The 22,591-nt window shown below is 40.4% G+C and overlaps 1 protein-coding gene across 4 annotated transcripts in view; it reads left to right on the plus strand.

Moving 5' to 3' along the window:
* The window catches only part of Kctd1 (potassium channel tetramerization domain containing 1), a 187,232-nt gene that overhangs the window by 148,882 nt on the left and 15,759 nt on the right, over nt 1-22,591 (plus strand). For all 4 annotated transcript variants that reach the window (XM_076836663.1, XM_076836665.2, XM_076836664.1 and 1 more), the window contains one exon: nt 17,241-17,385. In XM_076836663.1, the coding sequence (XP_076692778.1) occupies nt 17,241-17,385 (145 nt within the window). The remainder of the gene's footprint in view (nt 1-17,240; nt 17,386-22,591) is intronic.

A 22,591-nucleotide genomic window follows, 5' to 3' on the forward strand; every position in this document is an offset into this window, starting at 1 on the left:
TAAGTAAGTTCAAAGGTTTGGCTGAGTTCATTACACATATTACCTCATTTATGTACCATGATAACCGTGTTAGGTCAGAGGTAGGGACAGCACTGACCCCACTTTTCAGATAAGTCACTGAAACTCTGAGAAGTTGAAGTGACTCAACCTTCAGGGGAAAGCTAGCATTCCAGTCCCCACTCTGACTCTAGGTCCTTACTCTCTCCTGTCTAGTCACAGTTATTCCCAACTGCAGGGCATAACAGAATCAACGGGGCCCCTTAAGAATAAAAACAATGGAGACCCAGAAAGGAGGATCACAAGTTTGAGGCCAGCCTCAACAATTTAGCAAGATGCTTAGCAACCTAGAGAGCCCTCAAAATGTCTCAAAATAAAAATTAAAAAGGACTAGGGACGTAGCTCAGTGGTAGAGGACCCTGGGTTAAATCTCCAATATAAAAAAAAAAAAAAATTGAACAATGCCTGAAGCTAGGGGTATAGCTCGCAGTGGTAGAGCACTTGCCCAGCATGGATGAGGCCCTGGGTTCAATTCCCAGTACCACTAGGAAAAAAAAAAGCCTGAATGGCTGGGCTCAATGGTGCACACTTATAATCCAAGCCACATGAAACGCTGGGGCAGGAAGATTGGAAGTTTAAGACCAGCCTCAGCTATTTAGCAAGACCCACTCTCATAGTTTAAAAAAAAAATTAAATGGGAGGGGATGTAGCTCAGTGTTAGAGCACCCCTGGGTTTAATCTCCACTACTGAAAAAAAAAAAAAAAAAAAAAATTAAATAAAAAACCCCAAAATAAACAAAACAAAAAACCAAGAAATACCTGGCCCTGCTCCCAAAGAATAATTTTATTGGTTTGGGGTAGGGACCTGGGCATGGAATTTTTTTATTTTTTATTTTTAAGGCTTTCCATGCTCAGTCATATAGTCTGTATGAGTCTGTTTTCTGTTGCTATAACAGAACACCTGAAGTTGGAAAACTTATAAAGAAAAGATTTATTTATCTCATAGTACTGAGGTCTAAGATCATGGTGATGGCATCTGCTCAGCTTCTGATGAGGGCTATATGCCATCATGCACAATTGGAAAAGTGGAAGGGGAAGTAGACATTTATAGATGAGAGGTCACATTTCAAGAGAGATCAGAGGAGTGCCAGGCTTGCTTTATAACAAACTGCTCTCATGAGAACGGATTCATTCCTGCAAGACCTAACTCACTGCTACAAGATCTAATCTGGGCTGGGGAGAACCTAACCTGATTCCTTCAAGAAGGCAGTTAATCCATTCATGAAGTTGGTGCCCCATGACACTAATCACTTCCCACTAGATCCCACCTCTTTAAGGTCCCACCACCTGTCAATACTGTTACCTTGGAGACCAAGATACATCACATCACAGGAAGCTTTGGGGGACAAACCATAGCATAGACCATCACACCACCTTTCAGAAGTGTGTTGTAACAGTGGTCTTTTAGCCAAGAGGGCAGGTAATCTACAGTATTTCAAACTGCTTTATTCTCAAGGTGACCTCTACCTTATTTCCTAGTCATCAAGAGCCTCTCGGTCAACCCTGAGGCACCTGCCACCCCTTCCCTACCAAGGTAGGCAGAGTTCCTTGGACGGTTACTTCCCACCGGGAGCATCCTTCTCTCCCTAACTCAGTGTTATATAAGTTCCATGCTATGATTTTTCTCTGTGTATCATGACTTTTAAAAGTTTGAATGGGATACATGGGTCTTGTTCCTAGGTGCTGGTGGGTTTCTGAAAGTTCTTTTTCTCAGGACATCCAATGTACAAGTCTGTCTACAGCAATGAACAAAGTTGGCCTTGGACCAAAGACCTTGCCACTTGCCTGATGGCTGGTTGGTTATGACTGTGAAGAGAAACTGTTAGCAAAACAGTCAATGACCAGCTCTGACCCCAGCCCAATGTGCCCACTGGAAGGAATGGAGGACACTAGGACCCTGAGGGAGCTCTTCAGGGTGGAAGTACCTAAGCCTTGTGTCAGTCACCTCCTTCCTCCTGGGACCTTCCATTCTGCCCCTCCAACGCAGTTTTGTTTCTACACAAAACACAGGCATGCACGTGCATGCTCGCGCCAACCCAGAAAGATTTTCTTTCTTTTTTTTTTAATGCGTTTGCAAAATAGACCTTCTAAACTCATGCCCTGGGTTTGGTTTGGGGTACTAGGGATTGAACTCTGGGGCTCTCGATCACTGAGCCACATCCCCAGCCCTATTTTACATTTTTTAATTAGATACAGGGTCTCACTGAGTGGCTTAGCGCCTGTGCCATTGCTGAGGCTGGCTTTAAGCTTGCAATCCTCCTGCCTCGGCCTTCCTGCGATTACAGGTGGGCACCACTGAGCCTGGCTTTGCCCTGGGTTTTTAAACAAATAAAAGACCCCCTGTACGGTCTTGCACGCTGTGCCCAAGTGCTTGATAAATAGCAACTGAACACTGAAAAAGTTTTGCTCTATATTTCTCTCTCTGACTTGGGGCAACTCTGCCTTCCGGGCGCTGCTATGTAATAAAGGTCAAATATTGTGACTCATTAGGTGCGTGGGTGACCCTAGGACTTGACAACTGGCCTCCTTCAATCTAGGCAGCCAAGATTTACATCCTTTTTATCCTTCAAGACACATACTAGAAAGAGATTTTCTAGCCTCATTACCCTGAAGGAAAATAATGATGAGCCAGACTGACAGAAGGGTGACCCCTGCTCTCCTCAGTTGATACCTCCTCCTAATCCCCCTCCCCATTGGTGTTGCCTCAGGGAGCTTGGGAAAATGCAGGGTCCTGGGTTCCACCTGCTGCTTACTTGATCTGTGTCTGACAGGAAGCATCGAGCAATTCACATGCATCACCCAATCTGCAGAGTAGTACAGAGAGGGGTTAAGGTATCAACAGGCCGCTGTGGGCACCATGGGGCCTTGGAAGGAGACAACCTGGGAAACAAGGCTTTTTTTTTTTTTTTTTAATTGATTCTGGCATGATTCATGTTGCTTAGGACAATAATATTGAGTGTACTTGTTTTTGATCTGGTGTGATGAATAGTGTCATTGAGCAAGGCCAAGGTCATTTTTATTGTTTTTCTAAAATCATATTTTCATGTTTTCCCCTCACCCTGCAAGGAAGCACTTTTATAATACTAAAATGCTATGGTCTATTTATTTGTTTGAAAAATTAATGAAGTATTTCATAGAAGATTCAGGTAATTTCTTGCAAGGTTAATATGTGAAAAGTACGTTCCAGTTTATTGTGTTCTTGAGAACAGTTCCATTAAAGGAGCGGAAATGCTTAAATATCTTTTCATACAGTGCAGCTCGTGAATTTCATACATCTCTTTTCTGGGGCTCACTTTGGTGCAATAAAGTCTGTAGTTTCTGTCAGGCACATAACCATGATTTGGGATTTAGCACTTCATTTGGGAGCTTCTTTATAGCAAATAGTGACCAATATTAAAACATTTTACATGAACTTCCAAAAGACAAACTGCATTTTGGTTGTGGAGGGAACTTCAAAGGCATTCGACCACTGAGCCACAACCCCAGCCCTATTTTGTATTCTATTTAGAGACAGGGTCTCACTGAGTTGCTTAGTACCTCACTTTTGCTGAGGCTGGCTTTGAACTCTTGATCCTCCTGCCTCAGCCTCCTGAGCTGCTGAGATTACAGGTGTGCACCACTGCACCCAGCAGTTTTTTTCTTTTTTATTAAACCAATGCAAAAAATAAGCATTTCCAAACAGAAGCACTTATTCATGACCAAACATATTTATATGATTTTCATTTAAAATTTGAGCAAACTCACCAGCCTCAGTGGCACATGCCCATAGTCCCAGCCACTTGGAAGGCTGAAGCAGAAGGATCATTTTGAGCCCAGGAGTTCCAGGCCAGTCTAGCTAACACAATGAGCTCCCATCTCTTAAAAATAAATTAATTCATTCATTCATTAAAATAAATATTGAGCACTTAAAAATAAATCTCCTATGAGTAGTTTCTTAAAGTCACACTGAAAAATGTCTCTTGGGCCCCGTGAACACATCATTGCTCTCTACTGGAACCTGAGTTGTGGTAGTAGAAGAATTCTGTCCACCACATCTACCAGACAGTTAGCTCACTATGGTTACATAAGTCACCTGTGAAAATACCACTTATTTTTCTCAAAAATGCAGGATGCATGCCTCAATTAGATGAATGATCAGTATTCAGCTTCTTCTGAAAGATTACTCCCAAGATGACTATGAATAGAAAGTGGCAAGCTTGTCCCCAGGAGCTAGCTGAAGTGAGTGAATAATGCCTTCTGTGCTCCTGGAGGGGGCATCAGAAGGTGTGTGGCAGGAATGAGAAGTTACATGTCCTCTTGCAAGGTATGTGTTTTCATGCAAAATTGTATCCCAGTGGCTCCAGAAATTCCAAACGGGTGGCAAAAGAAAATGATGAAAACCACCCTGAGGTTTCAGTCCCACAGTTTTATCAGCTATTTGTGGACTGTCTGGATCTAATGAAATACAGTGTCCATGGAGATGGCACTGTCCCTGGATAATGGCACTGCCCCGGACAATGCTGCTTAAATGCCATGTGTTGTCAGGTTGCTTAGAAATGACATTGCTGTTTATCTTTTTTAGTGCCAATGATTATTTTTGCTCTTATGCAACTTTTCCTATCGTGTTCCCCATATTGAGAAGATAAATTGCAACCATGCCTAACAGTTAACCGGAGCTTTCAAACAGTGGCAGACCTTGCCAGGCTGGGAGGGCTTCATAACAAAGGTGAATCTGAGCTCGCCTGAACTTGTTGAAGCTGTGTGAGTTCCAGGACTCCCACCCAGCCTCGTTAGGCTCCATGAGGCCCCTCCACCCTTCAAAAATTGATCTCTTAAAAACAACTTAGAAAGCCCTGCGGGCTTTAGATCTCACCTAAAAAATAAAAACTCTTCTAGTCTCAAAGTAGCTCAGTCAATATAAAAGATGAAAGAAAGAAAGAAAAAGAGAGAGAGAGGGAGGGAGGGAGGGAGAAAGAAAGGAAGAGAGAAAGAGATTGATTTTTAAGGGTATCTCACTGATCTGTCATTGAAGGGCCCTAAGGAAAGTACTTCATTAAGATGTCATTAAGATGATACCTGAAGAAGGAACAAGATGGCATGAAGGAGGGATTGAGAGAGAATTAATTATTGGATGTATTAAAATGGATCAGATTAAAGGTTTTAACAACCAAGGAAACCATTTGGTAAAGTTCCTTTCTTCACCTGCTAGATGTCTCTGATGATTGGAAAAGCTGAATAGCAGAAATATGCTTTTATTTTTAATTACATGGCATTCTAGGCTCTTGAGGAACCTATGTGTAAATTTTTATGCAGTATTTTAAAACAGCAAAAGTATTTCTTTTTCATCCAAAACTTCTGAGTGAAGTTAGAAGAACAGCAAGCTACGGGAAGCAATGTTATCAAATGACTACTCAAGCTTTTCAACTTCTATATATGATCACCTTAAAAGAAAGAAAAAAAATGAGAAGTTCCTATTAGGCAGCAATCTTCTTCTATAGATAATTTTCAGGTTAGAGCATGGTTCTGTCTTTTTTTGGAAGGGATGGGGAGGAGTATCTATAGATATACCTACTGTCCAGTGTGCCTACAGACTGGCTTGTTGCCTATGGTAAATTCTGGAAATATGATCAACCAAGCTTGAGCCCAGCAGGGTGTGGACAATTGCTCAAGACACACACCCACAGACTGAACATTGTTGGCTGTGGGACCGCCAAGGGCAGAATGCTGTCAGCGGCCTCCTTGGGTATTTCCCAACCACACACAACAGCCAGTGTTGTCTTTGAATTGTGAGCTGATATAAACTTATATTTTTTCACATGTCATTTTGACTTGGTGACTCTTTAAGTAACCATGAAACATAAATTAAAAATCTTAAGCTTCTTAGAATGGATCATGATCCATCTATTTAAATGTCTAATTGCTTTTAAAAAATATCTCATGGATCCATCATGATATGAAGAAGCAATTAGGCCTTTAAAAAGAGAACATTGGGTGATGTGGGTATTTGAGATATTCCTTTTTTATTATTTATATATAACAGTGGAATGCATTACAATTCTTATTAACACATAGAGCACAACTTTTCATATCTCTGGTTATATACATAGTATACTCACACCAATTCGTGTCTTCATACCTGTACTTTGGATAGTAATGATCATCACATTCCACCATCATTAATAACCCCATGCCCCCTCCCTTCCCCTCCCACCGCTCTGCCCTATCTAGAGTTCTTCTATTCCTCCCATGCTCCCTCTCCCTATCCTACTATGAATCAGCTTCCTTATATCAGAGAAAACATTTGGCACTTGTTTTTTTGGGATTGGCTAACTTCATTTAGCATTATCTTCTCTAACTCCATCCATTTACCTTCTTTAACATGTTTCTATACTTTGGAAGCTGTGTGAGGAGGACTCTTGTCCTAATTTCAGCTTTCATCTCTTCTTTGAAGGAGGAGGTTTTTTTAGACACTCACAGTCCTGGGGCTAAATCTCCTCCCCTTGGCTTTGTCATTGTAAAGTCAGCCTAGATTCTGAATGTGTTTGAAAACTTCCTCCTCACTGTGAAGTCACACAACAATAGGACATATCATCTTCATTCATCTGATCACCTTTTGATACTCTGAATATTTAAATGAGACTCAATTGCTGTGTAAGACCCTTGAATGATGTCAGTAATGCAGGTGTGTGTGTGTGTATGTGTGTGTGTGTGTGCTTGAGAGAGAGAGAGAGAGAGAGAGAGAGAGAGTAAAGAGAGGAGTGAGAAGAAGGTACAGAGGTAGATTCAATCGTTTTTGTCCATACAGCTGAAAAGTGTTCAAAAGCATTTACCTGGTCTCTAGGTAAACTATATATTTGTTCTTTTTATTAAATACTGTGAAGCCTGTGGTTTTTTTTCTTATACATACTCAGCAAAAGATTTACATGCTTTCATTATAAGCTGCTGTTTTGTTGGCACGATTGCAAGTGGGAAAACTGTTCACATGGAATAGAAATAGCTGGCTTGGCCATCGTCCTCTCATGTAATTGCTATGATGCTTTGTATTTAGAGGGATGAGTGTGACATATTCCAAAACTCCATATTCAAAAAAATGGAGTTTGCCCCCACTCAACACCAATGAGTGGGGGCAAACTCCATTCCTGTCCTGTCCTCATTGATGACCACAGAGAACAGTACAGAGTAGGCCACCTGGACAACAGCAATCCCAGGGGGATGGGCCCAGAGTCAGCCCCATCTGTTAGAGATACTGATGACATGGATGGAAGAGTCAAGAATGTTTCAACTCACAGGAAGGCATTGGTCCATTACATATGGTTGCCAATATCGAAAAGCCCAGGACTAGGGACAGACTTCATAGATAGCTGACATTCCTTGGGAACGCTTGCAGAAGAGTTTGTCCTGTCACAAGAAACTTATGTCACAAGAAACCTAGAGCACAACTGCAAGATGAAGAAAGATTGGCAGGAGGTGCCAGAGCAGAGGACACTGGTGTTCTAGGACAGATGGACATTCAGAGTCGCAGACAGCATCATATGCCCAAGTTTGGTTTTGTTTTCATTTGTTGACAGTGCTGGTGATTGAACCTTGGGCCTCACACATGCTAGGCAAGCTCTCTTCCGCTGAGATGCATCCCCAGCCCAAAATTTTAGTATGCCTAAGGTTTTCTGGGTGGTGGGGGTAGGGGAGAGAAGGACAGCATCATGGACGAGCTGGCCCTCCCTCATCAGGGAAAGTAGACCACATAGCTCAGCACTCATCAGCGAGTGACATGATGGCTCTGTGCCTCGGTTTCCTCCTTAATATAACTAACATATTACTTGTACATGCTTGCTAGAACGGTTGTGCAGACTTAAGCAGATAATCCAAACTTTCAATAAATGTTAGCTATTATAGTATTTTTTAGTGAATGGTAATTATTATTATAAAGTGGGAAACATATTCTAGAGTTTTAAATGTAGACAAATGACTAAGGAGTATGTCAAAAAATATCTCCCAAATGTAGAACAGACTGTTGAGAGGAGGGAGGGGTGGCTGTGGGGGCAGGCTTGTGTACTTATGTTCATGCTTGCCTGACCAAATAAAAAGCAAGAGAAAACCTAAACAGAAACCGTGTTCACTGGGGGGGGGGGGACAGTTGGGCTTCCAGGAAAGTTATATCTGATTCTGGACAGATTTTAGAAAAATAGCTATTTGCCCTAGAAATCATTTTAAAACAGATACTTGTTCAAACCATAGAGAGAGCCTATGTGATCTTAAAAGTTTTCTTTCAATTCAGTGGTATTTTATAGAGTCATAATTCTGTTTGGGGGCATAACTCTTAATCTCCTCAAAAAGAAGGAACATCTGCCAGAATGTCGTGAGCCCATGCCAGGTGCTTTACAGAGGGGTAGAGGGTCCCTTGGCCTGAGAGGAGTAGGTTCAAGCCGGACTACACATCCCAACTGCCTGATGGGAGTTCTGGCATCCTTGTTTATTAGCTGGCTACAGCATCCTCACCTGTAAAACGGGGACCACAGTACCACCTCAGGGTTCCACAGACCCAGAACCATGCCTACCCCTCAGTAAATACTGGCCAATGCAGGTCTTATCGGATATCCATTTGTTCCTCATAAGAATTCTTTGAGGTGGGTATTGTCCCATTTCACAGATAAAGAAACCAAAACTCAAACAGATGTGGTCTCAAAGATGCTAAAGCCAGGTTTCAAACCCAGGTCTGAGTCACAGCCGAATTTTCTAGGGGCTGCTAAGACATGACTGAATGTGCCACCAGTAGCTCTCTTGTGAGCAACTGTGCACCACGGCCTTAGGTTGACACAGGAAGGTTAACACAGGAAAAGAAATGTCCTTCGCTTGCTGTATCGATACCTCACCCACTGTGTTCTTCCTGAATTCTGTGGCTGCACTCAAGCCGAGCCCTTAGTCTCAAATTTTTTCTCCAAGCCCTTTCGCCCATTCTGCTTATTCCCAATGATACCTCATTTTCTGTGGGCAGCCTTCCCACCCACCTTGGCTGGATCTCTCACCTCTGTCCCTCCCCAGCACCCACTCAGACTGTACCATGCTCCATTCAAGAGGCCCACAGAGCACTGGGTACATGATGGGTGTTCAATAAATGTAGCAAAAAAGAGGACTGCTTATGTAAATTCTAGTGATTTTTTTCAAAAAACTCAAGATCATTATACATTTTTTTTTTTAGTAAACAGTCAATGTACCCCTCTTTTAATTTTTTAAAATTTTCTAGCCCAAGAGTCATGAAGAGAACTCCTAAAATTCCTAGAGAGCAAGCAATGCCCTCAGGGCATTGAGCTGCCCCTGAGCTGTCAGTACCGCCATCAGGATGAAATCTCAATGATGCTGAATTCCTGCGTTGTTATTATACCCAGAGTTTTTCTTATATAATTTAAACTTGCATTTCCTGGCTTCCCTACTTTCTTTGGTTCTATATATCATTTAAGAAAATGATGCTGCCTCAGGGAACAGGTACTAGGAACATTACTTCCCCATAAGTAGGTAAAGATTTGTTTTGTTTTTACTTAAAAATTATTTTCTCCCGTCCCTTAAATTACTTCTATCCATTTCTATAACAAGCTCTGAAGTGATTTTTATCTGTGATCATGAAATTTACCAAGTCTGGAAACTCTAAAGAGCTATTCCTAGAATTTTTTCAGTTATAAGACTTCAAGCAAATTAAATGCTGTTTGTGATCCCTCAGACTTCTAAAACAGTAAATTGTAATTTTTTTCACATTGCAATAATACCCAGCAAAGTAGTCCCCTTCTTAAAAGAAATCTTTTTATTATAAATATTTAAAAATAAATTCATAAATAGGTTTAGAAAAAAATAGGAAGAATTCAGTCTTGAACCTCATGTTTCAAAAAGTATCAGATATTAATCTAGGATTTCTCTGCCTTTCCTTCCTCTTTGTTTTCTTCCTCTCCATCTGAGCAGAAAAGAGAAGAAGGTATCTTTTTTTTGCAACACTGTCTCTTTTATTCATGTCTCCTTCCTTCCCTGCTGTCCTGAGGGCAGATTCACCCTGTAGTCATAGCTCTCCCTAGGCCTCAGGTTCCCAGGCATGCACACACACCCACCCACACACAATTGTGCAAGCACACACAAGCATACACACCTCCACCCAGACTTCTACTCTGTTTGCCATCCACTTTATGTTTCAACTATGTCCTCAACTCTGAGGTCAGAAACTTGATTGGGAATCCAAGTTAGAATACTTAAAAAACAAACAAAAAATCAGAGTCAAGTTTGTGAAAACAAAGTAATTCAATAGAAAAATACTCTTTAAATCGGATTTTTAAATGCCCTCCCAAATGGTGAGCTCATGGCAGATTGCTTTACTATTTTGCTGCTTTTCACCATATATACTTTAACAATTTTCAACAATGAGTAGGTATCACTTTTATAATTTAAAAATATCTCCAAATGCCAAAGAGGTCATTTAGAAGTGGCCGCTGAATCTCTTTGCCAGCCAAATAAATCTGAAACAGAAACTAAATGAAATCTTTTCCTTAAATCCAAACCATATTTTTCTGTGGGTTGGAAACCCAGAGGTAGAGGAATAAAAGGTATTTTTTTGGCAAAGGAGAACTACATGGGTAAAAAGGCCCAGCAACTAGTGCCCTGCCCTTTTCTCATCCTCTTTATCCCTTGGTCGGGCTTTTCACTTCATTCCCCAGGGATCAACTCCACCCTCCCTGGGCAAGTTCATCCTGCAGCAGGAGTGCTCCCTCTGTAATTATCCTTCGTGGAGCAGCTGTGGAGGGCTGAACGGATTATCCAGCTTGCCTCTAGGTAAAACAGAGCCTGGTGTCATGTGACCGGCATGGCCAGGACCTGACAGGGTGTTCACCATGCAGCAGCAGCCTAGGAAGGAGTGGGTATGTGGAGCCTGGACACAGAAGGTGGCCTCAATAGGGTTGAAGTCCACGTTGAATTTCCTTTGCAGTCACAAATCCCATAGGAGTGTGACCAGATTAAATGTGAGGAAACAACAAATAATGTATAAGGTGCGTGGAGGCAGATGTGTACTGCTTCTCCCAGGACCAGTTTCCATTTCCCCGAGTCCCCACGCTCCCTCTGTTCTGACACTCCTTTGCTGTGCTCAAAGCAACCTCAGAAGTCTTGGGGTGCTTCATTTTGGTTTGCTTTGGTTTGATTGGGTTTAGGATGTAAGAAGACATCCTAAATGAAGTCCCAGAGCCTCCACTTTTTGAATGCCAGTTATCAAGCACATTTGTTTACCTACAAAATTGATAATAACCAAATAACGTTAGCTATTGGGACATTGAGTTCTATCAAACTAAAACAATGAAACATTTCCCAAGGGAACATGTTCAGTCTTTTTTTGTTTTAAATACAAATGAAAAAGCAGTATAGTTAGTGGTCAGGAAAGCAAACTTTAGATTTAGACCTGGGTGGGCACCCAGGCTCCATCATTTAAAAGCTATATCCTTTGGCCAAGTGACTTAGCCATTTGGGCTTGTTTCCTTGTCTATGAGATGAGAAGAGTAAGCCATTTCAGAGGATCATTGTAGAAGTTAAATGATATAAAGCCCATAAGAAAGCCAGGTCCCTCTTTGGTACAGGATACTATTCACCAAGCAGTAACCAGCATTAGAGCAATTGTCCTCCAAGGGCTTCAATGTGACAGTTCTCCCCATATTGCACTAGGGGCAGCACAGAGAGGTTTGAAGTAGCTCTGTGTCAGCCCAGCTATAGATCCTTGAGGGCCATATATTTGGGACTCTGCTTATACGTTTTTAAACAGGAGGCCAAAGTAGGTCATCCTGGGGATCTTTCATTTCTAAAAGTGTGGTTGATTTTTAAGGGTGTGCTGTGACAGTGGAAAGTGAGAACATGACTAACAGAAAGCATTTCAGGCTAATAACATTAACTTGCTCTTCTTTCCTCTCTCTGCTCAACCTCATTTTTACTGGTTCTCAACTTAATTGAGACTTACTTGGCAAACTTTAAAAAAAACAGATTCCTAGGCCTCGCTCCCACCCAACTACATCAGAATAACTGGGAGTGGGCCCCCAGCGTCAGTATTTTTCAAAAGCTCTCCAGGTAAGTCCATTGTACCCTCAGGGTTAAGTGCAAGGTACTATGCAAATGACAGTCAAAAGGTAGGCAAAGGAGAGAGAATTTGGATAAGCCAGAAGCTGCATCTGTGAGGAAACATTTCAGATATGGCATCTCAATTCTGTCTCACTTCTAAATATGCTTTTTTTTCCCCCTTAAGATCCCTGAGGGCATGGCCTGATATCAGTCCCCATCACTCTGAGACCAACTCTAAACATTTTGACCTAGCTTGTAGGGAGGGCTCTTTTCCATCTGGTGTGGGCTGCTCCAGCCTCATTTTTCAATCAGCCTGAATCTACACCCCAGTGAAGAGTAATCACATGGCAGGCTTGTTCAGTTTCAGACCTTTGTCACTTTGCCACCCCTCTCCTTTTAATCTTACCTCCTACCCCTGTACTTGGCCAGCTTCCTTGTCCTTCAGGTCTCCAATGAGCTTTCTCTTTCTTTCCTGCCAACCCACAACTGAGTTTGATGAGTTAGAGGCCCCTCCTGTGTACTCTTACAGTCCTTCTATACATCACTGACTCCCTGGATCATACTGCACTCCTAGCCCCACAGACTGTTGAATTCCACAAAAGCAAGAACTGTGGCACATCTCCAATCTGAGCATTGTCAGGCTCAATGAATACTGGTCTGAAATAATTACAAAAAAAGAAAGAGAAATTCCTAAGGAACTGAGTCACAGTGAATTAGAGAAACCAGGTCCTATAAGTGAATGAAGACACAAGAAAAAAAAATTCTTAATAAATGACTCACTCAGCGAGGTAAATGAGATATTAGCCCTACATTCTCTTTCTCTTAAGACCATTCTGTAAATATGCAGTATGTACCACACTATACCAGGGAAAGAGGGAGCGGTAACAGGAAACCAGACTTACTTCCCTCCAAGGGCAACCTGATTTCCTCCCAGGTTAGGTCCTTATTTAAGTGTTCCTGAAAAAGCAACAAAAAAGAATATAATTCAACATCAATTAATGCATGTTTTAAATGAACCTTCATAATTCTAGTCATTAATAAAACATTTACAGATAAAATGAGGTGATATTAAGAAATTTACTTCAAAGATACCTGTGGAGGAGATTAGGGCAAGAGGTAGATGTTAAATAAGATGGGCCAAGAGTTGATAGCTTCTGAAATTGGATGATGATTGTGTTGGAGTTGATTATAGCATTTTCTCTGCCTTGTTATAAGTTTGAAATTGTCCAAAATAAAATGGCAAAATGATTATCCTTTTCAAAAAGTGTGGAAGGAAATCTTTCTCCACATTGCCACATGGGTCAATGAGTGTAAAAACAAGAAGAAAACCCAGCCATTCATCATCTGCAGCCAGCTTGGTCTTGGTCAGTTGGAAAACAGGAATGTTATCCAAGGTTAGTAAACTGTAATCAGTTCCACATAGTTTTCAGGCACCAGAGTTTACAAATCACTGCAGTTTGACTTGTAATTCCATTCTTATGTCCGCAAGAAATACAGCCTGTGTCGATTTCCCCCTTTATTTGCTTTGCCAAACCATACTTTTCCACGGCACAGCCAGCCAATCTCAAAAACCACCCAGGGAAGCCATTTTATGATTACTGGCACCGCCTTCCCTCCCCTTTTGCATTGTTTTCACAACTCAAAACGTTCCTCCTTTTAAAGCTGGCAGAAAGCAGCAGCAAAACAATTCCTTTTATTGCTTCTAACATTTGTTGCTCCGAATAGGGAACTTGTTCTGCTCCAAGAGGCCTTTCACCTCACTCAGGTATGAGCGTCCATGACCCAAGTGTCCTCCCCTCCAGTCCTTTCAGTTTTCTCTGCTCCCACACCCCACGCAGCCTTAAGCCGTGGGAATTTCTCAGCCACCTTCAACCACCCTGGAACCCCCACCATCCCCGTCTCAGGTCTCACAGGAGCACTTCCGCCTTACCTGGCCATTCCCTATTTCTGTTCCCACTGAAGCACTTCCGCCCCACCTGGCCCTTTCCTATTCCTGTTCCCACTGGAGCACTTCTGCTCAGCGTGGCCCAAGGTTCCGGGGCACACAACCTCCAGCTGGTATGAATGGGTTGGGGATGACCTGGCTACCGCTTTCAGTTTACTAAGGAGCATCCAGACAGGACTCGGGTTCTTTCTCTTTGTCCTTTGTAACCCAGACTGAGTTTCCTGTAGTGCTGGTTGAGTTTGTCCCTTCCTTTGCTTCTTGTCTCTTTTGGTCTTGATTGAGTGCCCCTGGAGATTCTGTTTCTCCCTCATCCACAGCTTTGCCCAGAGGCCACAGCTATCTCTAGGTCCACAGGTGGGGCCGACTTTTCTGCTCATGGTCTCTGTTCAGATTTCTCTCCTGCCCTTTCCTTTACGTCTTTTTTTCTGTTCCACCTAAATCTAAAGTGAAGATGCCTTTGTATCCATGCCCAATTTCCTGTATCCTCCAGAGGCTGTTTTTGGTTTTGAATCCGAAAAACCATTTCAGTGACACTTCTTTCTATTTTGGAAAGGTCTGTGACAGTGTATTTCTCTGCCACAGTTGTTCTTTTTCTTCCTTAAATCCTGTTCCTTTGTGCCTTCAGTCTTCTAAGAATTGTCTTTATAGAAATTTTTGTTGGCTGGCTTAGGATACCTTCTATTATCGTGAACCCATGACCCACTGGACTTTCTCATCAATCCTGAGCATTATACTTATTTTATAAGATAAGCTGAGATAATTTTATAAAAGAATAAAGACACAGAGAAGTTGATTCATTCAGATTAATGCTACTAACTAGCCAGGCCTCATTCTCATTCCACATTCCTCAGTTATTCTTGATTCCTTTACTTATTTACTTGATATAAATTTATTAATCACTCATTCTGTGCCTGGGTATATCCAAGTCTAAATCTCGAAAAGGAGCATTTATCTAAGAATAAAAAGCACAGGATTTATCTAAGAATAAAATGATTTTCTTCTCTTCCATCTGTTTATTAAATGACTTACAATCGTTAATACTGATTTATTTCAGGTCCCCAAAATTATCAGCATAGGGGCTTAGATTTCCTTGTAAACTTCTTGCTCAGCAAATACAGATAGAAATAAAAAATCTATCCCAAAAGCTTTTCAGTCAGTAATGGCCATACTTTTGATTCCCATCAGTGTGAGGAGGTACTTTCTGGATCAGACATTATACAAATCCCCCAATGCTACTTAACTAGTTGGGCAAGTTACTCATCATTTCAAGCCTATTTCTACATCTTTAAAATGAAGATAATGGATTTGTTACACGAATAAAGTGCTGAGGATAGAGCAAGGCATCTAGAAAGCACTTAATTAATGTAGCTCCCTGTTCTTCCCCTGTCAACCAAAAATTTATCATGTTATTAACTGTAAAGAGTAAAATATTTTAATAAGAGGCAAACCTGTCTCATTCTTTCCCATCCTGCATCAGACTGTCCTGGAAACATTACAAGTAAGTGACTAATCATTTGAGTTTTGGGCCTACCATCTGTTTGACTGATGTGTCAATAAGCATGCAGGAATCCCAGGATGACTATAATCCACACCCCAGATCACCACCTATAGTTTATGGAAAGCTGGACAAAAACATTAGCTCAGAAAAATTGATTGAGTTTTACAAATCTACCCTACTATTGTTTTCTTCTTTGCATACACTATCTTCAGATAGAGAATAAATTTTAAAATTATCTTTTAAAAAATTTTACTGAAACAAACATGCACACAGCTTTCTTTTGGGGGAGCAAGGGAAGCAACTTTCCTACTTCTTTGCTTGTTATATTTTAAGAGGGGTGAAACTGATTTACATTTCCACTGTCCCATTTCAACATAAGATTAGAAAAATGATTTAAAAAACAACAACAACTTCAAGCTGGGAGGCAGGAGGATCGCAAGTTCAAAGCCAGTTTCAGCAACTTAGTGAGGCCCTAAGACCCTGTCTCAAAATAAAAAATAAAAAGATCTGGGGATATGGCTCAGTGGTTAAGCATCCCTGGGTTCAATCCTCAATACTAAAAAAAAAAAAAAAAAACTTCAAGAGCAAAGTTTATAACTCTATGGTAGAGTAGAGTGTTTGCCTAGCATGCATGAGGCCCTGGGTTCCATCCCCAGCACCACAAAAAAACAAAACCAAAAATTTTTCAATACTTGACATTCCAAATCAGAGATAGACTTGTGAGATCAGCAATTTTTTTAAATTAAGAAATGGAGCCATTTGCCTGCCTACAGTATAATGAAAAGTAAAATAAATCTTTTGGTAAAGAAATCTATTTCTAGTGTGCAAAATCTATTTTCAGATATAAAATATTTGTGCATCATTAACTACTCCACTGCTTGTTTGTAGAACAGATATAGCCACTTTCACTGAATATATACTAAAATATGTAGGTTCAACCTGCCTTAATGGGATAAATGACCCTGGATGCAAAATGCTGTAACTGTAGCACGCTGTACAAATGGGAAAAACACATTACAGATCCCTGTTTTTTAAAAATTACCTGGAGTTGCTTATTCCAAAACTAGGTCTCATTTCTGGGTGATCAAATATTTATTTTTTTATGGTGATGCCTGGCTATTAAGATTGCTGTTTTCTAAGACTTCAGAAACTGGACTGTAAAAGGAGAACATATTCTCCTAGACAAGTGACATTTAAAATTTTTCTTTTTTATAATAGATGTTGGTATATAGACATTATTAGAAGTTTGGGATTATGAATGTAGAAAACAGATTTCTTAAAAACAGAATTGCTTCTTTAGTATCAGTTTTAAAGGTACTTTGGAGCTATTACTTTTTTTTTTAAGTAGCAGAGAAGGTTGTTTTAAGTAAGATCAGGGAAAAGATAGGAACTCCCATTACACTGACAGCACTTAGCCATAATCACCACGTCAGGAACATTTCCTTTGCAGGTGACACTGAATAAAAGAATATTCTTGAGAAAACCTGAAACCATTTTGAATTATCTCGTCCTGAGATATTATCAAGCAGGGATCAGCACTTCTGAGCAAGCCATAACTATTTAATGGATGATTTTTCCCAATTTCCATCTGCAAAAGTACTACCTTTGATGGTGACACAGAACTGTAGCTCTTAGTCTTAGTGGCCAGTTAATCTAATTGTCTTCACTGTTCCCTCTTTTCTATCACAGAATCGGAAGACTTTTTGATGGTACAGAGCCTATTGTTTTGGACAGTCTCAAACAGCACTATTTCATTGACAGAGACGGACAGATGTTCAGATATATCTTGAATTTTCTACGAACATCCAAACTCCTCATTCCTGATGATTTCAAGGTGAGGGCATCCATGTTAAATTAACAATATATATGTGATTTGTTTTGACGCGCTCCAAAAAAAATATTTCTAGTTCTATATTTTTAACATATACCAACTTTCATGGCATCAGAGGTCTTTTTGAAATGGTTTTACTGTCTTTGTGAAATACAGCATATGATCATTAAAGTTTTACATGACCGAAAGCGGATTGCTTTTTTTTTTTAAAAAGATTTTAATGACAATTAAGTTCATTTCTAATGAGTCTTGGCAAGCTAGAGAATAACAGGAAATTTTATCTCCAAGAAGACAACTTTGTCTCCTATAAATCAAAAGGAAAGATTAACAGTAAAAATTCAGAACTGTTCCCTTTAAAATCAGTAGCAAGTGTTAAAGGTGGTCACACCAGATAATACCACTTTGTGCTAGTAACTCTAGGCAACAGAATTGGACCAGGACTTATAGGAAGCATCAGTGTTAGAAGGGAATATATGAAAATGTGATTTTTGCAGCTGATAATGTTTCCCTAAATAGGAGACTCTAAAGAACCAACTAAATACTGTTAGAACTAATAAAGACCTCATTAAAGCATCTAAATTCAGGATCAATATATTACAATCAATACCTTGCTTTAGAATAGCAAGCCTTAGTTTCACAGTATAAAGGAAAATTTTATACCACAACAAAAATTATAATACCTAGGCATAAACCTAACAATAAATGTGCAAAGTCTGATTACAGAAACAGCAAATCTCGACACGTAAACATAAGAGTCGGCTGATGAAGGAACATTCTGTGTTCCTGGGTGCATAGCCTCAGTATTGTTAAGTTGTCAGTTATCCTCAAATCACTCTAGACACTCAATGCAAACCCATTTAAGTAATAGATTTTTTTAAAAAAAATGAAATCTGACCCATTTATAAAGCTTTATAGAAGGAAAACAAGCTTCATAATCAGAAAAAAATTATTATGGGTTGTGCAATTGGTAGTAATGGTGGGGGATGGTAGATGTGTCCTAGCAACATCTGAACATACTATCAGGCAATAATTTAAAAGTGTGATTTGGACAGAGCTGAAATGTACAAATAGATCAATGAAGAAGAAGATCCAGAAGTAGAAGTAGTTGTGTGTGTGTGTGTGTGTGTGTGTGTGTGTGTAGCAGTTTGATAAATTATTAAGGTGAGGTATTCCAAACCAGTGAGAAAAGAAAGGAATAGTCGATTATTAGCACTGAGACATTTGGAAAAATTTGGAAAAAAGCTAGAGCCCCTATCTCACATCATAAGTTCATAAAAATTTAATAAATAAATATAAAAACTGAACTACAAAGGTATTAGAAAAAATACAAAGGAATTTCTAAAAGTATAATTTTGAGGCAGAAAGGGCTTACCTAAATAAGACTTACTACCCAGAAGGCATCACTGTAGAAGAAATATTTGTAACAAAAGATTATTATCCATCAAAAAAACAGCTCCTAAGATATAAGAAACATACAAACCCAGTGGAAAACTTTTTAACTATAAACAAAATTTTCCCAAAGAAAAAAATATATGAATTGCCAATAAATATTTTAAAAGATATTCAATCTCTTTAGGCTCAAAGAAACAAAAAGAAAATGATACACTCCTTCTTATCCTTTAAATTGTCAAAAATTTAGAAGATTGATATATGCAGTGTTGGGGAAATAAAGTGTGGCTGGGGAAAAATAAAGTGTGGCTGGGAATGAAAGATATTAACCATTTTTGGAGGGTAATTCAGCAAGTATCTATTAACATTCAAACATATACATGCCTTGATCTAGCAATTTCATACCTATTAATTTATCTTATACTAATATTCATATAAATATGTAAACATATGTGTACATAGAATGTTTATTGCAGTCATGTTCAAAATACCAAAAACTAGACATAGCAAAGTTCAACAGTGTCAGATGTTTACAAATAGTTCACAATATCCATACCACAGAGTAGTTATGGAGAATGTGGTTCATGTATATCTGCTGATGTATAGGAGGGAAAACACCAATAGTTTATTATTTAAGAAAATGCAATTCACAGAATATTATGTTCACATTTATGCAAAAAAGAAAAAGAAAGAAAGAAAACCCTTATATTTGTGTGCATCTAAAAACAGAGAAAAAGGACTAGAAAAGAGCCCAAATTAATAACTAGTTCAGGAGCCTCTCATCTATCTTCTCCTGAATTTTGATCAGTAGACCATGTACTATTCGTGAAATGGAAAAGAGAATACAGAGGAGTTACATTATGTACACATTTATTTTACATGAAAACAACTATGTGCATTTGACAAGAAAATAAGGGAGAGAGGAATAACTGCAGCCAGTACATGCAGGTCCCCTGCTGCCCTGGAATAAACCCGAGGAAGACTCCTGAGCCTGCTGCTCAAAGCCAGTAGCAATTCCCAGGGTGTGCATCTCACCATGATGAATGTGATTCCAGGATCTAAAGATGTGGGGACTTGGTTTGTGTAATGTGGCTCCTAAATGAAAAGTCAACTACTTCATCAGTGATGATCTCTTCCAAATCAGGAAGGGAAGTGTATTGAGAAGCTGCTTCCAATATGGCACACTCCTACAAAGTTTGTCAAGGGTAATTTGCAATGTGTACAGTTTTTTTCTTTACATGCCAACTTTTTAATCTTTTTCCTATATTTTCCTGTATGCTATTTTATTAATAAATTTGGGCAAAATTTTGTCTAGGCCTCACAGGTAGTAACTGGATTAGACAAATGATATCTCTTACTCTGGCCCTCATGCTAGGGACACCCAAGCTCAGACACCACAGCAGAGGAAGATGACTGGGTTTAGGTGGCAGTTCCAAGGCCACTGAGCTTCAAGAAAGCAAGCTACACTAGCTGCAGGTAGAACAAAGAGGTAGGGAGAAAGTCATGCTCACCACAGGAAACAGGCACTGGTCCCATGAGAAGAGAGGAAATGGGGCACAAATTTCAGCAGCGTCCCTGACACTGATCAGACCTGGTGCCACCAATGTCAAGCACTTGCCACGTGGATCTGGACTTTTTTCCTTGTGGAAGGACAAGATTAAAAAAAAAAAAAAAAAAAAGGCAGGGGCTAAGGTGTGACATGAAAAGGTAAAGAGGCACTTTTGTTCTTAATCTCATAGTTTCCTAGAGAGATGGAGTGAAGGAAGAAATTTCACTTTTAGTTCTCTACACTTTAGTTTGAATTTTGTTATCTTATTTACAAGGGAGCAAGCATCCACATATTACTTAAGTAATTAAAAGAATATGATGAATTTTAAAAATGAAGTTGTCCAAAAAAAGTCAAATTATTGTGGCTGAAGACGTGCAAGGAAAAGCAGCCATAGGATTCCATGTGTTTTGCTATCAAAGTTGTATTTACTCTGGACTTCATCACAAATAAGTTTAATTGGTGCAATACTAAAGCCACCTCAATTTTGGGTGATTGCATTTCCAAATGCCCACTTGGAATCCCTACCTGGGGAGTTCATTAGCTCCTTAAATATGAGCTGCCTGAAAGTGAGTTCACCCTGGCAGCTTCCCATTCCCCACCACCACCACGAAGCCCACTCCCCTTCTCTTATCTCTTGTCTCAGGAAGATGCCAGCATCTGCCATGCTTAGGGCAGGCACCTAGGGTCTTTCTGGACTTTTTCCTTTTCTTGGCCTCCTACATACACCCCATCTGTTAATCTGTCCATTTTACCTCTTAGATACTTCTGGAATCAATCTACCCTCTCATCCTGCCTCCCTGGTCCCAGGCACAGCACTCTCAAGACTACTGGGCGTGGCTTCATAATGGTCTTCCCTCTCTCATCAACTCTTCTCACCAGGAGGCACTTATTTTAGTTCCATTTATTTTATTTTGACATGATTATAAATTCATACACACTTGTAAAAAATATAGAGGGAGGGCTGAGGTTGTAGCTCAGTGGTAGAGAGGTTGTAGCTCAGTGGTAGAGCGCTTGCCTTCCATGCATGGGGCCCAGGTTCAACCTCAGCACCACATAAAAATAAATAAATAAGATAAAGATATTGTATCCATCTACAACTAAAAAAAAAATTTTTTTTAAATAATACAGAGGGATCCCATGTTGCCCAGTCCCCTTCTCCCAGTAGCAACATGTTGAAAAATGATAATACACCAGCACAACCAGGATGTTGACGCTGGTACTGTCAAGGCACAGGACAGTCCCATCAGCACAGGGTTCCCTCTGATTGCCCATTGATACCACACTCACCTTCCTTTCTCCATCCCCCATCTCCACCCGATTTCCGCCAGGTGATCATAATCTACTCCTGCCAGAAACTCTGCAGGATCTCCCTCTTATTCCTGGAGCAAAGCACTCTATCCTTGCCAGAACCCACGAGGCTGGGATGGCCCTGTCCCTGGCCACTTCACCCAGCTCTGCCTACACATATGCCCTACAGGACTTGCCTTAGCTCCTCAGTCCCCATCCTCTTGCACCCTTAGGAACAGGCCTCTGCCTGCTTGTCTGGTTTGTCCACTGCTGTTTTCCTGGCTTTCATTTGAATTCAGGGCTCATCTTACTCATCACACCCCCAGGAAATCTTCCTGGGACTGCCCTATCTTAGCTTTCCTGTGCCCCTGATTCTCCATGGTCATGCACAGTACATTTGTAATTTTCTGTCTCTGGTAATTAGCACTAGACACCCAGTTGTACATTTGGAGTACTTTCAGCTGCCAGGGTCAGAATAGTAAATTAACAGTGGCTTAAAGGAATGGAAATTTGTTTTCCTCCCATAAGAAGTCAGAGGTGCATGGTTGTTGGCAGAGCTATCTGCTCAGAGATGTATCAAGGACTAGGACTCTGTCTTTTTGTTTTGCTATTCTCAGTGCTGATGTTCTGGTCTCATGACTGTTACCTCAGAAACAGAAAGTGAGTGCCATAGCTCCAGGCATCACATCTTTATTCAAGGTAGGAAAAAAAGCAAAGGTTCTTTAGTCACAATACTCTATCTTCATCAGAAGGTCCCCCAGAAGACTTCCCTTGGTGGTTCATTGGCCAGAACTGAGCCAGCCACCCGAGCTTCAGAGAAGGCTGAGAAAGTGATAGTTTTCCCTCTTATCAGTCTCAGTAGTGAGAGAAATAGATAAGGGGTAGCAATTGTGAATAGCTGTTTGGAAAGCCAGCCATCCCTGTCCGTCACACTTGGTCAATGCCTGCCAGTAAACATGTCAGTACCTGTGGCACAGGCAAGTG

Source organism: Callospermophilus lateralis, chromosome 17 (genome assembly GCF_048772815.1).
Source record: "Callospermophilus lateralis isolate mCalLat2 chromosome 17, mCalLat2.hap1, whole genome shotgun sequence".
NCBI classification, from domain to species: Eukaryota; Metazoa; Chordata; class Mammalia; order Rodentia; family Sciuridae; genus Callospermophilus; species Callospermophilus lateralis.